At 38.2% G+C, this 18,604-nt stretch overlaps 1 protein-coding gene across 3 annotated transcripts in view; it reads left to right on the forward strand.

Moving 5' to 3' along the window:
- The first annotated feature begins 8,840 nt into the window (after positions 1-8,840).
- Positions 8,841-18,604, forward strand: part of TRMT11 (tRNA methyltransferase 11 homolog) — a 57,306-nt gene continuing 47,542 nt past the window's right edge. Inside the window, exons 1-4 of one of the 3 annotated variants that reach the window (XM_008691132.2) lie at positions 8,842-9,090; positions 12,838-12,955; positions 15,429-15,494; positions 17,346-17,419. In XM_008691132.2, coding sequence (XP_008689354.1) covers positions 17,397-17,419 — 23 coding nt within the window. In that variant the 5' untranslated portion in view covers positions 8,842-9,090; positions 12,838-12,955; positions 15,429-15,494; positions 17,346-17,396. Of the gene's footprint in view, positions 9,091-11,646; positions 11,706-12,837; positions 12,956-15,428; positions 15,495-17,345; positions 17,420-18,604 lie in introns of all 3 variants that reach the window. The other 2 variants (XM_040627777.1, XM_008691131.2) reach the window with 2 other exon arrangements.

Raw genomic sequence — 18,604 nt, forward strand, 5'->3', positions numbered from 1 at the left:
TGTGTCAAGTTTTGCCTCTCTGGACTGTGTGTGTGTGTGTGTGTGTGTGTGTGTGTGTGTGTTTGACTTTATTTTTTAGAGCAGTTTTAGGTTCACAGCAAAACTGAACAGACAGTACAGAGATTTCCCATATAGCCACTCTCATTCTTAATATTCCCCAGAAGGGCGGTACATTTGTTGCAGTTGATAAACCTACACCTACACTGACACATCATAATTACCCAAAGTCCATAGTTTGTCTTAGGGTTCACTCCTGGTGTGGCACATTCTATGAGTTTGGGCAGATATATAATGACATGTATCCATCATTATAGCATCATGCAGAATATTTTCACTGCCTTAAAATTCCTCTGTGCTCTGTCTGTTCATCCCTACTCCACCAACCCCTGGCAAGCAGTGATGTTTTTACTGTCTGTGTAGTTTTGCCTTTTCCAGAATATTATATAATTGGAGTCACACAGTATATAGCTCTTTCAGATTGGCTTCTTTCACTTAGTGATATACATTTAAGGTTTCTCCTTCTTTTTATGGTGTGATAGCTCATTTCCTTTAAGTGGTAAATAATATTCCATTGTCTGGATATACTACAGTTTATTCATCCACCTACTGAAGGATATCTTGATTGCTTCTACGTTTTGCCAATTATGAATAAAGCTGCTATAAACACCTGTATGCAAGTTTTTGTGTGGACATAAATTTTCAGTGCCTTTGGGTAAATATCAAGGAACATGATACTGGGTCACATGATAAACATGTTTAGTTTGATAACTGCCAAACTGTCTTCCAAAGTGGCTATACTGTTTTGCATTACCACCAGCAATGAATGAAAATTCTTGTTACTCCACATCCTTGCCAGAATTTGGTGTTGTCAGTGTTTGGGATTTGTCCATTCTACTAAATGTGCAGTGGTATCTCATTGTTTTAATTTCCTTTTCTCTGATGACGTATGATATGGAGCATGTTTTCATATGGTCATTTACCATCTGTGTATCTTCTTTGGGGAGGTGTCTCCTAAGGTTGTTGGCCCATTTTTAAATTGAGTTGTTTTCTTATTGTTGAGTTTTAAGAGTTCTTTGTATTTTTTGGATCACAGTCCATTATCAGGTGTGCCTTTTTGCAGATATATTCTCCTAGGCTGTGGCTTGTTTTCTCATTTTCTTGACACTGTCTTTCACAGAGCAGTTTTTAATTGTAATGAAGTACAGCTTATCAGTTATTTCTTTAATGGATCATGACTTTGGTGTTGTATCTAAAAAAGGCCTTGCCATACCCAAGATCATCTAGGTTTTCTCCTATTATCTTTTAGGAGTTTTATAGTATTGCATTTTACATTTAGGCCTATGATCCATTGTGAGTTAATTTTTGTGAGGGTTGTAAGGTATGTGTCTAGATTGATTTTTTTTTTCAATTGTTCCAGCACCATTTGTTGAAAAGACTATCTTTACTCCATTGTATTGCCTTTCCTCCTTTGTCAAAGATTAGGTGGTTATATGGGTCTATTTCTGGGCTCCCTTTTTTCTATTCCATTGATCTGTTTTCACCAATACCGCTGTCTTTATTATTGGAAGCATTATAGTAAGTCTTGAAGTTGGGTTGAGTCAGTCCTTCAATCTCGTTCTTCTCCATCAATATTGTGTTGGCTATTCTGGGTCTTTTTCCTTTCCATATAAACTTTAGAATCAGTCTGTTAATATCTACAAAATAACTTGCTATGATTTTGGTTGAGATTGCATTCAATTTATAAATCAGGTTGGGACATCCTAACAATATTGAATCTATCCATGAACATGGACTGTCTCTCCATTTATTGAGTTATTTGCTTTTTTTTTAATCAGAGTTTTATAATTTTCCTTGTATAGCTCTTATACATATTTTGTTAGGTTGATAACCTAAGTACTTCATTTTGGGGGGTGCTAATATCAGTGGTATTATGTTTTTAATTTCAAATGTCTCTTGTTCATTGCTGGTATATAAGAAAGTAGTTGAATACTGCATATTAACTTTGTATCCTGTAAACTCACTATAATTGCTTATTAGTTTCAGTAGTTTTTTGATTGTTTTGGGTCTTCTACCTAGATGATCATTGGATCTGTGAACAAAGACAGTTTTATGTCTTCCCAATCTGTATACCTTTTATTTCCTTTTATTGGCTTATTGCATTAGCTAAATCTTACAGTATAATGTTGAAAAGGAGTGGTAAGAGCAGACATCCTTGCCCTGTACATAATTCTAGTTGAAAGTTTTGATTTTCTCACCTTAAGTATGATGTTAGCTGCAGGGTTTTTTTTGTAGAAATTCTTTATCAAAGTCGAAGTTTCTCTCTTGTCTGAGTTCAGAGAGGATTTTTTATCATAAATGAGTGTTGGACATTGCCAAATGCCTTTTCTCTATCTGTTGATATGATCATGTGACTTTTTTTTAGCTTGTTAATGTGATGGATTATATTAATTGATTTTTGAATATTGAACCAGCCTTGATACTTGGGATAAGTCCCAACTGGTCATCGGGAATTTTTAAAATAGTACTAAAACCAGACATTCAAATGAAGGATGTTTAATAAATTGGCTGATCCTAATGTATGAAAGATTCACTGTCAGAGTTGTAGACATACTTCCTCCTATAAGAATCCAAGGTCAAGAGCACAGGCTTTATTGCAGTGCTCATACATTTCTAGATTTTGATATCAAAAAACCATCTATAAAAGTTGATGCCCACACTTTCATTAAGTGCCCACTACTCCAGTTTACTAAAATGAAGCTGTACCTGTTAATTTATCTGCTTATGAATCAGCTTTTATTCTGCAATATAAATACAAAAAAAAAAAAAACAGATTTCTGACTCTGCTTGAATAAACTTAATTAAAATGACTATATCTACCTCTGATTAAGAAGAATCAGACTGGCCACCAGGGTGGCTCAGTTGATTAAGCATCTGACTCTTGATTTCATCTCAGGTCATGATTTCAGGGTCATGGGATTGAGCTCCACGTTGGGCTCTGTGCTCAGTGCGGAGTCTGCTTGTCCCTCCTCCTCTGCTCCTCCCCCTGCTTGCCTGCTCAGTCTCTCTCTCTCAAATAAATTAATAAAATCTTAAAAAAAAAAGAATCAGATCCTTGTATGATTATTATTTAAAGTCACGTAGGTGGGGATGGATCCACAATCAACTATCATCCACTAATTAAACGAATCCCTAAGTCAAATATCTTTCAGGTAAATATATTATATTTCCCGTTGATGTAAAGCAGGCACCTCAAGCTTATTTCCCCCTCCCCTCCCCATTCCTCTCAGTCCTCCCCATCTTTTTTTAATGGCAACTGCAATCTTTCAGTTGCTCAGGCCAAAAATCTTAGTCATCCTTGACTCCTGTCTTTCATACTTCATATCTGACCCCTTAGCAAACTTTATCAGCAGTATTCTCAAAATATATTCAGGATTTGACCACTTCTCCCCACTTGTACGTCTGTCATCTTGGCCAAATTCTCATCATCTCTTGTCTAAATTACTGCAGTTGGCCTCCACACTATCTCTGCTTTTGTCTGTCTCTGCCCTACAGTCTATTCTCAACCCATTTGTACATTCAACATACAGAACATGTATGCCTGAATGTTCTCTTAGCCAACAGTTTCCAAACAATTTGCCCTCAGACATGATGTCACCTTGAGGGTGACATCAGTTCATTCCTGTCAGTGCCCAGTGTCTCTCCACCTTTTCGGACACATCTCTTCTCTTGCTTTGAACATTGCTAGAATCACCTGAGTGGGCTCCATGCTTCCAGTTGCTTCCTTTCTAGCCCAGAGAGCCTCTATCAGAGTTCTTTCTAAATCATGACTTGGTTATGCAATTTTCTTGCTTGTGAAAACCTCACTGTTTTCCCTCAAAATTATTCACCAGGATGTTCAGCTTCATCTCCTGCGCTTGTATCCCATATGCCAACCATTTTTACTATTCCAACTAAACTCAGCACAGCTTTGGAAATCTGTTCACTTTTAAAAGCTGGGTTAAGATGTTATCCCCTCTTGGAAGTCTTCCCTGATACTCCCATCCACAACCACAGCAATATTGTTTCTTTAGCTCTAGTCTGTAATATTTTATTTTCCTAGCATAGACCTTACATAATCTAGCTGGGAACTAGTGGGATATCCTCGACCACTGGGTTTTGTGACCTTTTTTATGAGCTGGGGGATCTGATTTTTTATCTTGTATCCCCATTGCCTTAGTTCAGTGACTGATTTATATTACTGGTTAATAAAGATTTTATTTTAATCTCTGAGTCCCTTAAAATGTTACCATAATCTAATTGAGCACAATGATAACCCTAATTCCAACTAAAAATCAAGAGTATAACCTAGATGTCAGCGGAATCTCCCTGGTCTTATGTTCTTCATGGCAGTATGCATGACCACTATAATTTAGGTGTAAAACCTCTTTGAGTTTCAAAAGAAGTCACCCACACCAAGCATTTCAAGCATTTAATAACCAAACTTGGTTTGGTAAATGGTAAAATATCATCTAGCTCCTGCCATCTTGCTGACTCTCTTTTTCTCTACTTCTCCCTTTGCCTTTAGAACATATTTCTCTTCTTTTTGCATTAGAATTTTTAAAATTCTCTGCAAAGCCTTTCTTCTAGCCAACATGCATGGCCCACAGGAAATCACCTAACTTAAGTAGTCTATTCTAGAAATTTTCTCAAAAGAAATCAGCTAAGGAGATTTTCTTGAGATTCTCAATCTAGCCTGTAAGAGAGGAATATTTTCTTCTTGTGACACCTTCTGCTGAGAAACATATTTGCAGTATTTTGCCAGTTTATTATATAAATTCTCTCTCCAAGCATGGGTAAGAGCAAGGCAAACATGCTATTTATCTGTGGCACTGGGAGTCAAAGCCTGTCTATCCATACTCCTCTCTCCCAGGCAATGATTCTCAAACCTCAGTGTGCATCAGAACCACCTGGTGGGCCTGTTTAAAATAGTCTGCTGGATCCCATCCTGAGTTTCTGATTCAGCAGACTTGGGGGTAGGCAGGAATTTGCATTTCTAAGTGATTCCCAGGTGATGATGTTGCTGGTAGCTGCCATCAAATTAACAACTGAAGTGTTTTTAAAAATATGTTTAGGCCACATCCCAAATTAAATTCAAATCCCCAGGGGTAGATTCCAGGCTTCATATTTTTGAAAATTCCTCAGGTAATTCCAACATGCAGCCAAGTTTAAGAATCTGTGCCCTGTAGGATTGAGTAAAACTCCTCCTATGGCCCTGTTAAATTAGTTCTCAGGAAGATGCCTTTTATGGGACTTGAGACCATTTATTTTATATGTAATAAATTTTCCTCTCATGGGAAGCAAATAAGATCAAGCGATGGTGATTACTGTGAATTGTGCTTTAATTAGAATCTGCAGGTCCCTTCCTAGAAGGTAACTTACACACTTTGAGACTGTTAATACTTGCATATTGCCAAAAGCCTTCCTTTGTTTAGAAGTCATGTTTGCTACTTACATTTTAGGAAGGAAAGAAGAAAGGGAGAGAAGGAAAGTGGGAAGTAGGGGAGAAGGAAGGACAAGAGACCTGCCTCAAATGTGGCAAATGCACTGTGAACTTAACACCACCTCTGGTTCACAAGTTCTGCCCAAGAGAAGTAATAAATGGGGTCCCATTCAAAAATGCGCAAAGCCACGGAAGCCACAAAGCTGAAGCCTGCAGCAGTGTGGATGATATCCAGGTCTTGTATTTGGAGTGGAATAAAAGTAGAGTGAAATGTTTTTTGGTATCTTATGATCTCGATCTCATTGCAAACAATTAAATTAAGTACCAGCCCAAGGAGGGAAGGCACCCCTAATTTTGGTAGGCCCTAGGTTAGGCTCCTTTTTGAAAACTGTTTCTATTTCACCTAGTCACTAAGATATGGTGGGAGTTGTTCTCTAGCCTAGCTCAATCAGGCTGGCATCTTACATCTGTCTGGAAATGTATGGCTTTTGATTATTTGAATTGTGGAAGCATTAGAGTTTAAGTATGGCAGGACAGAAGGCTGAATCTCCAGCCCATTTTCCTTCACTTTTTTTCTACGCACAGAACCTACTTTACAGGTAGCAAATGAGTAGGTCTAGTTTACAACGAGGATTTCAGGTTTGTTTGGGAGAATTTTTTGAGCAGAGGACAAGCTCTACTTTTCTCCACTTCTGGAGATCTTGAGTCATATTTAAATCAACTCCAGCTGCTTAAGTTTGAACTGGTGCCTTGTCCTAACTTGTTCAGTTTTGTTTCCTGAGAGCTCCAAGTGTTTGTTCTCTCTTCTCCTCTTTCTGCATTATCTTCATTTAGATTATCTTCATTTAGATCTCCAGGATACTGGAGACCCTTCTGGCATTTCATGAAATTAGAAGTCGGTCAAGAATGCTTCACCATAGTGAAGTCCCTATAGTTATATATAACTTGTTCCAATAAAACTTATTCTCCAAACTGTTCAAAAACCCCTTGTTTTTTATTCATTGCAAAAATCTTCTAGTCTTGGGACACCTGAGTGGCTCAGTCAGTTAAGCGTCTGCCTTTGGCTCACGTCATGATCCCAGGGTCCTGGGATGGAGTCCACATTGGGCTCCTTGCTCAGCGGGGAGCCTGCTTCTCCCTCTGTCTGCTGCTCCCCCTGCTTGTACGTGCGCTCTCTCTGACAAATAAATAAAGTCTTTTAAAAAATCTTCTAGAATTAATACATATGCAGAGAAGTTTCCTATCCCTCACTGGTGCACAAATGTCTATGGTTCTCTGATAACCAACCCCTTTTCAAATGTTAAATGCTCAGCCTGAGACAGATGCATGGACAGTTTTAACATTACACATGACTTCTGCTGCTGGGACCTGTTAACTCTCTACTTATTTCCTTCACTGACTCTGCCTTACTAGTCTCAACAGTTTAGGGGCCTGCTATAACCAGAACTCAAGATTCTCCTAATTTCGGGTCCTAACTATCTAGGAATGATTCTGGTTTTCAGTCATCATCAGCCTATACCAGAGATTCAGATGCTTGCACAATAGCAATTTCACAGAAGGAGACAAGTTTCTAAGAAGTCTGCCGTGGTAGATGAAGCATGGATGAAGCTTTGGGTCAGTTCCCAGAAGATGGAGTATAAACTTTCTTGCCCCTTCTAGTACAAATTAAAAAACAAAAACAAAAACAATTGCAAGTCTCTAGATGTTAGTTTAAACACCAAGTTTCAAAGTTCATACTCTCTTGCTGCTCCTTAAGGACTTTAGTAGGCTCAAAAACATGGAACAGCTCTGGTGTGACTTCTTTAAAGGCAGTCTACTTGATCTCACAAGTAGCTCCACACTAACCTTAATGGCCTGGCCTGCGCAGGATTAATTTATACTTCCCCAATGTATCCAACAGTTTGAGATTCTTAATGTATGTGATCTCTTGCTTATCTCTGGAGTGGAGAATTAGTGGGGATTTAGTCATGAACTTTAGCTTTAAGGAAGCTCATGTGAAAAATCAGTGAACCTTGAATTTGGGTTCTCCTAGACTGTGTATTCTCATTTGCTGTCTCTGCACAGCATCCTATTAATCCAAGCATGAAAATCAGCACCTCTATGATATTCCCTAAAAAGTGTCCCCATCAAAATTTAATGTTTGGTAATTCTGACAAGCTTTGGGAATGGGGCATATCAAACACTGCACATCATTCCCCTAATATTTCGTAGGTTCTCTGTCCCACCTTGACCTCTCTTCTCATATCTCATACTGTTATCCCTTTTCTGAAGCCTTGGGGCCAAGAGACATCTGTGTTCCTCAGAGACTCACTTTATTGCTTATCTTAAGTGGACTTACCAAGGTGTTTTCCTAACAAAGACAGATTGCTTGTTAAGAGGAATTTTCATATATATATATATATATATATATTTTTTTTTTTTAAAGAAAAGTCTCCTTAAATTCCATTTATTGGCCCCATACAATATGCCAGGTATTAAACACTTTATGTACATTATTCCACTTAATTCTAACAATCCCTTGAGGGAGGCAGTGTTACTCCATTTTAGATAAAACTGCTATTAAAAGGGGCTAAGAAATGTGCTTAAGAGCATATAGATTGTAAATAGTGGAACTGAGATTTTTAACCTAAGATCGACACCACAGCTTATGTTCTTAATGATGGCTGTGAAGTATCGAGGATGTTCCCAGCACATGGTGCTTGGAATATGTAGTACTCTTGTACTTTGTACAATATTATGGTGGGATGCAAAAGAAATTGCTCTCAATAAGACAAAAGCAATAATGCGTATACATAGACTATGCAAATTTTTAAAATTTATGATATACTACTACTTATTTTATGTGCTACGAAATCTGTGCCAGTGTGAATAGTTAGAAGCAATTTCCATCACTGTTTTAATATAGAGTTGGCTGTAGACTGGGCCTGTGAGTCTAACATCACAACCTCCTAATTATTGAGTAAATTATTAAGAACGACATTGTGTTTTCCGTTAAGTATAGGAAGAACCGTAAGAGATGATCTAGGTCAAGAGCTTGTTAAAAGAAGCTTAGAAGGCACGTATCCTTGAAAAGTTATTGCAAAAATACAGAAAGTAAAATAAATATTAGATGAGTGGGCCAGGTCCTCCTAGTTTGGAGTGGTTAGAGAAGTCTGCACGGAAAAGGTGAAATTCCAGTCCAGTTTTAAAGAACTAGGATTTGAAACGCTCCTAGAGAGAGTTGGAAGTACGTTCCTGGTGGGAGGATCAACGGGAACTTGTCTTATTGCAACCCGCTGCTGAACACCACACAGCCCCTCACACTACCTACTCGTACTTCCTCATTTCAACCAGGAAGTACCTCGCAGCTGGCGTTGCGCCTCCAGCTGTTGCCAGGCTCAACATATCCGCGCGAGGAACCGCGGGACAGCGCCCGCTTCGTCCTGCTTCCGCTTCCGGTCATTCAAGGCTCAGCCTCAGCGGGAAAGGCTGTGTGCGGGAGGGGGGAAGAAGAGGTGGGAAACAGCGCGCGCCGCGCAGGCGCAAGGTAGGCGGCCGCAATGGCGCTGTCGTCCTCCCTGAATAGATATCTGCTGCTCATGGCTCAAGAGCACCTGGAGTTCCGCTTGCCGGTGAGCCCGCACTGACCTCCACAACTTCTTGACGGGAGAGGACGGCACGGTGGGGATGGGTGTGCGGGCGGCGGAGATCTTCTCAGCTTGAGCAAGCAGGGACCCGGGGGTGTGCGCTTGTCGGGGTTATTACGCGTCCTCAGTCCCTCGGTCCCTTGGAAGGATCCGAGCTCAGCCGAGGGTGTGTGAGAGAGGAGTCCAAGACAGACTCTTACAGACTTGCCACGCATTTTCATTCCGTCTTCTGCCCGTGCTTCTAGGCAGGTGAATATGACCCGTCCTCTCGCTCCAGGAACACTTCGTCTAGCGGAGGATAGAGACAGCCAACAGAAATGCTCAGTGCAGTGTTTTAAGTGGCAAATATGCAGGTCAAATCCCGTGGAGGAGGGTGGGATTGCTGGTGGTCGTGGTAGGTGGCAGGGGTTAGATGATGGAGAAATTGGGAAAAGTGTTTCATTCATTCAAGAAACATTTTCAGAGTACTTGTAATTGCATGTGCCGGACGCTGGGGATATGGAGATGGCAAAGACTGTTTCCGTCTTCAGGGAGCTTACTGTTTAGGCTAAGGTCCGAGCAGATGCATAAACTTTAAGAAATAACATTTTTAAGTGCAATAGTAGATGCGTAGGGAATACGAGAGCATAGAAGGGGAATCCAGTCCACCTGAGGGGGTGGGGGATGTTGGCCTTTAAGATCGATTACATGAGGATATGACACTTGAACAGTAACTAATGAGTAAGAGTTAGCCAGGCCAAGGATATAAATAAATTAGAATTATAAGTCAGTATTACCGGATTATGAAATATGTAGCTGCGAGTGACAGAAAGAGAGCAGGAGAGGTAGATAGGGGCCAGAAAATGTAAAGCCTTGAATACTCTGGAAGGGAAGAGAAAATTTATTTAGGTTGTAAGGGAAATTTACTGAAGAATTTTAAGCAAAGATTTTTCCTTAAAAATCACTTTGCCAGCGATAATGAGAATAGATTTGAGAGGAATAAGTCTGGAATCAGAGACCAGTTAGGAGCCTGTTGGAATAGTCTTGTTAGTAGATTAAGAAGGCCTGAATTAGGGCAGGGGTAAAAGGATGGGATAGATGGAAAATATTTAGGTGATGAAATCATCAGGACTTGATGATTGAATGTGGGGGGAACAGGGGCCGGTCAAGGATGACTCCTGGGGTGCATATAAGAGCATCTCCATTTAAAATGTAGAGCACAGGCAGATGAAAGATTTAAATTTTGGTTATGCTGAGTTTGATGTGTTTGTGTAATATCAAGTGAAGAAGATCGGGGATGGGGGGCAGTGAATATAGGAATATGCATGGAGTACGATAGAGTGGTCTGGACTGGTAATAAATGTTTTGGAAGCTTCTGCGTATGAACACTAGGAGAGAAAGTGAAATTATTCAGAGAAAGCATAGTGTTGAAAGAGTGGGGGGCCAAATACACGAGCTTGGAAGCATTGATATTGGGGGGAAGTGAGAAAAGAGGAGGTAATGAAGAGGATTGGCAAGTGTCAGAATAGAAAGACTTAGAGGGCACAGAATTCAGGAGGTTAAAGCTTTAGGAATTTTGCTAAAACTGTTGTGTAGAGTTTGGAGTAGGATGGTGAGCTAGATTGCTTGATTTAATGGTCACTGGAAAATGAGGAAGGGCAGATAGACTGCTCTTAACCAGAGCGTAAGAAGGGCAAGTAAGGGATTGGTTAACAGTTTTGAGGGAGGCCTAGGGTCAAGCAAAGTTTACAGGATGAAGAGAAGGGGAGAATGGATATAAGGACACAGTGGGAGGTGTTGGTCTTTCACTAGAAGGGGAGAGTGGGCAAAGGAGAGTTAGGTTGGATGTGGGGTTGCTGCCCAAGGGTCTGTTTTCTAGGTTATGAATGAGTCAAGGTTGTTTCTTGAGAGATCAGGGACCAAGCAATTGAGTGGAGAAATGGGAAAAATAGTTATATTTGAAATAGTCATTGAGAGCAAAAGAGGGAGCTGACAAGTTAAAAATTGAGAACACAGGTATCGGAGCAATGGTGGAAACCCAGCTTAGGGTGATGATCATGTATTTGTAATTGTGCTGAGATTCTCCGATTTTCTTCAGTTGTGTGCAATTCACTGGCCTTAGGAGTTAGGAAGGGAGACTGTGGCATTGATTCAGGGTTAATGTTTTGCTGAGCAGGTGCATTGGCAAGATAGGGGTGTAAGGGCATAGAGTTTCATGGAGGAAGTAATATTTTAATAGATCGTAATTGATAAAGAGCTGTTTTGTGGGTAAAGAAGACTGGAAGCCCACTTCAGTGAGAAACAGAAGCAAGCGTAAAGGCATGGGCAGAGTTGATTATGGTGGTTTGGGGTGTGGGATGTGTGGGGAGTGAGGATGAAGTGATGGGCAATGGTGCTAGAGTGGTGGATAGGATCCAGGATTTGGAATGTTTTGAAACCATTGCAAGGAATTTGGATTTTATTTTAGATTTAATGGGGGAGCCATTGACTCTTGTTAAGCCAGGAAGTGACATTTTTTTTCTTTTTAAACCAGTAAGTGACTAGTAATCATTTGTGTTTTAGAGGGAGAATTCTGGAGGACCAGAGAAAGGATACTGGAGTGGAAATGGAGGCCAAGGAAGGTGTGTGCCTCTAGTCCAGCAGTGCACTGAGAATGGAGTAGTTAGGCTACTGTCTTCAGAATAGCATCCCTAGTACTTGGACAACTGTTTTTTCTTCTTAAATTACTCTTAGTGTCTTACCCTGGTGCCAGTTTAATCTCCCAAAAATCTCAGTTCTCTTTTACACCCTCATTGTCCCAAGGCTGAAACTTCTTAGTCTGGCATTAGCCCACCATTGAATGGTTCTTTTCTCTGTCTCCCCACATCTCCCACCTCAATGCAGCCAAGAGTGAATCCCCATCATTCCCTGAACGATGCTCTCAGTTTTCATGCTTTTGCCTGTGCTGCCTTTTGTCTAGTTCAGTCTTCCCTATTTCAGTCTTCTACCTATTGATTTTACATAGTCGATATTCACTGAGATTTACACACATATTTATTTTAGGTTTATTTTTTACTTGATTCTTTTTCAACTCTGCAATTTCCTTTTTAATAGGTTTTTAGTCTGCCAAAATTCTTTTTTTTTTTTTTTTAAATTTTATTTATTTGTTTGACAGAGATAGAGACAGCCAGCGAGAGAGGGAACACAAGCAGGGGGAGTGGGAGAGGAAGAAGCAGGCTCATAGTGGAAGAGCCTGATGTGGGGCTCGATCCCATAACACCGGAATCACGCCCTGAGCCGAAGGCAGACGCTTAACCGCTGTGCCACCCAGGCGCCCCATAGTCTGCCAAAATTCTTAATTGTCTTTTATCCCCTTCAATATAGAAAGCATAGTTATGTTAAGTATGACAAACTATAGAAAGCACACATATTAAATATGATAAAAGAAGTCTGGGCCTGTTGCTTTTGTGTATTGTTTCTCTTGGTTCTTTTTCATATGTGTGCTGGCTTATTTTTTTAAATCTACACTAGATATATTTGGAAAGTTATTTGAAGAAGTAACATGAGGCCTGGGTGAGGTAAATCCTCTTGAAATAGGAGCATTGATGATCTAGGATGACTTGAACTCATTTCCAGGTATTAAGTTTTGTTTCTGTTCTGATTCACACATGTTCCTCTGGTATGTAGCTTTTGGGGATCCCAGTCCAAATTGGGTGGCTTATCAAGCCATCTTTCTTTTCCATGGATGGTCCAATATTCTTTTTGTTCCTCTAGCTCCATTAAGCTGTCAAAAGGACCATCCACCCTCACAGATGCTTTTGGAATTGGTCAGTGCCCCGGGAAGCAAGTGGCCGCACCTTGGGATTTCTGGCTTCTCCTGAAGTTTGGTTTGGTAATTCTTGTAATTGCTCCATGCGTTCAAGCAGACGCGAGGTTTTTCCAGTTATTCTCAGCAGAAGGCTTAATCTGAATTGCCCAGTTTGCCATCCGTAGAAGTGGAAATCCTCTTTCATCTATGCAGATCCTCTCTGTATTCCAGGGCCTAAGTCAGTTTCCATGAAAACTTTTCTTCTGAAACTGAAGTAATGGTTTCTTCCTTGAACTCTAATGTGATACCTTTTTGCTTTTACTTCTTTAAGAGTACTCACTGTTTTAGAGCTCACATTTCAGTTACTAGGTTGAATGTTTTGTTCTATTAGACCATAAGCTCCCTGAAGATAAATATGTATTTATCTTTACATAGCTCAGTGCCTTGTACATATTAGTTTCTTAGTAAGTATTGAGTGAGAGGATCCCTTTGGGGAAGGCAATCAAGAGGACAGTCTACACTTTTGAGTCCATCTACTGTTTAGAACTGGTAAGCAGGAAAACTAATGAGTAGCTGCCTTTATGATTTAAAATGAGAGATTAGGAATATAATGTGGTCCTGTTTTCCATTTGTAGAGTTAATCACGGCCAATTTTAGTTGCCTTATTGTACTAGAGTTCAGACACCTGGGTTTTATTGCTAGCTCTGAAACAAACTAAAATGGATGAAGAAGTGAGTGGCTAAAAGAACTGAAAAGCTCATGTGAATTAATGCATGAGGCATGCCCCAAATCATGCTATATTTTTCTATCCAATATAAATTCTTTTGTTCCTAATATAGAAGGATTGTCAACTAGAAAGTGAATTTGCCATAAGGGTAAAAATTTTGTGTTTCGCTTTTTCCAAGTAGATTGATGGTGTAGTATAATACAGGTTTTGCTCATAAATTTGAAACTTGGGTTATCACATTTACTTTCAATTTTAAGTCATTGCTTAAGTTTGGGGTAGTGGAGTTAATGCTATGCCGTAAAACCTCAATAATTCTTCACTTTTTTTTTAAACTCATAGAGCCTTTGTGGTTTTTTTTGGCCCGTTACTAATTTTTAACAGGGTATCTCAGGAGCAGCAAATTTTGCAGTCAAATGCTCTACCACTGAGCTATACCCCCTGAACAGCAAATGTTGATGTTTTAAATGTAGCTGATCTCCCACTGTGCTTTAATGTGGAATGAACAAAAATATTCTAGACCAAAGTAACTTAATCTATAACTTCATTTTTTTTTTTTTTTGTTTTAAGAATGATAATTCTGTCAGTCTTGCTTGATTTCTTGAGCCACTGGACTTCAAGTTCATCATCTTGATTCCTTTACTTAACACCCTAGGTTTTGTGCTCCTGTTGTCACAGACCTCTTTACTTCATGAGGTAGCTATGATTCCTGTTTTCCAGATGAGAGAAGTGGTTTGTATAAAACCACATGGCCGCCATTTGAAAGATGTGAAAATAAAATTGTGATTTATCTGACTCCCAACTCCAATGATGCCTCCTATTTAAATATGTGTCACACATGTTTCAAAATGACTTTGGGATTACCTTCAGTATTACTGATACACTATGCAAGTTCTTGGTCTGTCCATATAGTTCAACTGAATTTAGCCCCTTATAAATCCAGGGATTAAAGAAAAAAGAAAATATTTGTTGCATAATTGAAAGGAAAAGCAAAAAGGTATGAATTGCTCAAACCTCCTATTCCTTTTGGTCTTGAGGTAGAGAATGTTGATGTTCTGGGTATACTGTCTCATGGTGCCTGTGGATCATGATGAGCTTGGTGTTAAAGGCCCTTCTTCTAGTTGGGATGAAAGGGGATTGTAGGCACCCAGCAGAGGGGGCGTATCTCTGATTGGGTTACCTCCTCCATAAGACCTACAGAGAAGAGTGGGATCCTACTGCTTTATGTTATTTGAGGAGACAAAATTTGTTAGCAGTATATATTGTAAAATTTCTATAGTCATCTTGTATTTATCAATACAAAGTGATTGCTTCATAGAATATAATATTATCTGAACAGATTTCAACTTTGCATTCCTGATGTTTTTAAAGTAGCTCTTGTGTTCTCTTTCTAGTTGTGTAACTTTATCCAGAAAGAAGAGGCTAACTTATTATAACTTCTGTTTAATGAATCCACAGTGATGCTTCCTGGTTAATCACTTATTTCTAAAAGTCCTCAACTTATCTGTTTAATAATTCATTTTATTTTTATTGATCAGTTGTCAGATTTACTAATCTATAGTTTTGTCATCCAATTTTTTCCAAAATCAGGGCATTTTCTGAGCAAGTCTTTTGGCAGCCTTCTTGTGTAAAATTTCTCAGAAATTACTTAACTGTGGTTGTGACTGTAAAATTTTTCAGAACCTAAAGTTTTAATTTGTGTGGTGTTGAAATTTAAATGCCTCAAGTAGGTCACTTACCTGCTCTTAAAAAGTCGTATTATACCTATATCTGTTAATAGACTTTGAGTTCCTTGTGTTAAAATATCTTCTTTCTATAATATTTTCAATGTAGGAAATAAAGTCTTTGCTTTCACTTTTTGGAGGTCAGCTCATCAGTAGTCAGGAAACTTACGGAAAGGTAAGTTGAATTTATATTTTTCATTAGACCATGTGTAGTATATTTATAAGTAGAATCTTGGGTTTGAAGAGAAGAACTGAAAATCTTACATTTATATTTGTGTGGTTACTTGTTTCTGCTTCTAGGGGCAATTGAATAAAAAGGATATTTTTGGAAAAAAGTTGTGGTTTTAGAATGTCATCTAAGTTTATTTCCGGTATTCATTTAGTTTACTAGTTTTTAATTTTTAACTCAATACTTGTACCATAATTGTATCTGTCACTCAATTGAAAAAAAAAGGGCGGGGCTGTTTTTTGTTGATGAGGTATGATTAGAATTAGTATTTAGAATTTAGCAGTATTTCAGACTTGTATTGGGGATTATTTAAACATTTGAAATTCTGCATGTGTAAGATCATGAACTTATGAGCATTTTTGTATTTGATAGTTTATCAGTGTATTAGAGAAGTTTGGGAAATAGAGAAGTCATTCATAATTCTTCCTTCATGTGACATAATTTGAGGGTACTGCTTTCCGATCTTTTTTCATATACTTTTTTTCCCTTTCGTTCTAATACTACTTATGAACTTCTTCATTCTCTTTTTCACTTGATACTATTAATATAGGCACATGTTGCCACATAGCCTTCATCACTAACAGAGTTGTATAATATTTTCTATTGATTAGTTCTATCATTATTTATCTAATGATTTCATTTTGTTTAGATTGCTTTTAAATTTTTCTAATAAAAATAATACTGAGATAACCATCTTTTTTCTGTTTGGATTATTTTGAATTTTTCTGTAGAGTAGTGTGAATATTGGAAGAAGAAAGACTGGCAGGGAGGATTTCTTCCAGAAGATGAGGGAACTTAGTTGAAAGTCTGCTAAGATTGGACTTGTACTCCTTTCATGTACTGAAGGAGGAGGAAAAGAGGGAGAGTATAGATAAAATTGGGTGAGGATGATGAACCGAGGTCAGGGGTCTGCTTTGTTTTTCTGTTGTTCTGGCAAGGGGTTATCTGGGTGGAGGTGAAAAGTGCCTGTAATTGGGGCACCTGGGTGGTTCAGTCGATTAGGCCACCAGCTCTTGATTTCTGCTCAGGTCATGATCTCAGGGTCGGGAGATCGAGCCCCAAGTCTGGTTCTGTGCTCACTGTGGAGCTTGCTTAAGTCTCTCCCATTCCCCATCTCCCTCTGGCTCTACACCCGTGCACACCTGTGCATGCTCTCTCTCTCTCAAAATAAGATAAAATAAAATAAAATAAAATTTAAAAAGTGCCTGCAGTCTTGATGGTTGAGACAGAGGATTAGTAAACACCTCTGATGCACCTGAAACTTTTTTCCTTAGATAAAATAATAAAAATTAGTATAATATTCCCTATAATTTTCCATCATAGTTGTTTCAGTGTTCCTTTTCCACCCCTCAGGTGGCTACAACTACCTAAAAAATGGAGGGATCATTCAAAGAAATATATTACTTAGAAGTTAAAAATAAAATAGCTGTATTATCAGGAATGATCAACAATAAAAAATCGTGAGATTATACTTTGGGGTAAAATATGCATTAATTATTTTGGTTAAAATACATAAGACAGTAAATACAAAATCTTAAGTTTAATCTTGTATTTACTGATAGTTGCTCTTATGGTCATTTATAAAAGTGTTCTGATGTTGTACTATGTTATCCTAACAGGTTAGCTATTAAAATAATTTACTTTTTTACTATTGGAGCAAGTTTTATTTTGGTTAGAGTCAGACCATGTATTCTTACATAAAAGTAGCAAATAGGAATCTCTCCTTATTGACTTCTTGAATAGAAGCATATGAGGCCATAAAACCAGTTACAAGTTGTATATTGTTATTTTTTTCAGTCTCCTTTTTGGATTCTTAGCATTCCCTCTGAAGATATTGCCAGAAACTTAATGAAGCGAACTGTGTGTGCCAAGTAAGAGAAACTTATGTTTTCCTGCAGATTGTATACCGTACTTTTCATACTACTCTGTCCTTGCTATATTGGTGGAGAATTACAAGGAGTTAGTTGTTGGGGGGGGAGCACACTTTAGCTTGCAGATACATGAATTTGCCACTGGGTGGTGGTGGTAGAATGGGGAGTTCTTTGCTGAAACTGAGGGTGAGGAAATCTTTGTGGTGAAATGCCTGAACAACGGTTTTGGGGTAATTTTTTTAAACTTCTGTATTAAGCAGGAGTATGGTATAAGATGTAAATGCTGTTATTACATAGGATAAGTGCCACATTTAATTAATAACGAAAGTATTGAAAATCTAAAGATGTTTTTCTTATCGATGGCTTTTAGTTGAGTGAGCAGATAAGTGTGAAATGAAAAAAAGTGAGGACTGCCATGAAATATGTTTTGCTGTTTTGTTTGTTAGAGAGTGGAGTCCTGATTATCACACCTTGTGTGGATTACTATAATGATGTTAATAGTTTATCCTGTTTTCTAGATTTTATCATTGTATCTGATCTTTCTTCCATTTCTTTCTTCCTTCCCTCCCTCTTTCCTTCCTAATCTTGTAAGTTGAAACTTTCTAATTGGTCTTACTATTCAGTAAAAATGACTAGCAGAGAGAAACATAACTAAAAAAAAAATCTTTTGAATAATTATTAGTTTTGATTAGCATATTAAAATTTATGGCTCTAAGAGTTGTTTGATTTCAGCAGATAAGGCTTATTAGGTTTAAAGTAGCTATTGGAGGACCAAGAATTTGTACACTTCCTTCAAAGCTCGTATCTTCTCCTGCATTTGCTTAATGGTACAATTAATAATTATGTAATGTGTGTAATATTATATAATAATTTCCTTGACTACTTTTTGTTCTCTGTATATTTTGAATAGTTTAGGTTGGGTATACCTCAGTGATAAGCTAAGTAAGGGTGGTATGACTATAGAGGTCTTCTGTCTATAAATTTAATAAAAGCAAAGGAGGAATTCATTTTCAAATGATAAAATTCACAGTCCTAATGTAGCATTAATTGTTCTGGAAGTAAAATAGACTGTTGTAAGCATGGATTGAAAATTAAATTCAAAATTTTTTTTGTGGCAGACTCGGGATTGAAAGTTAATTTTGTTTTGTTGATTTATTTTTTTATTTATTTTTTTTGATTTTTTAT

This window comes from Ursus maritimus, unplaced genomic scaffold, assembly GCF_017311325.1.
Source record: "Ursus maritimus isolate PB19 unplaced genomic scaffold, ASM1731132v1 scaffold_13, whole genome shotgun sequence".
Lineage (NCBI taxonomy): Eukaryota > Metazoa > Chordata > Mammalia > Carnivora > Ursidae > Ursus > Ursus maritimus.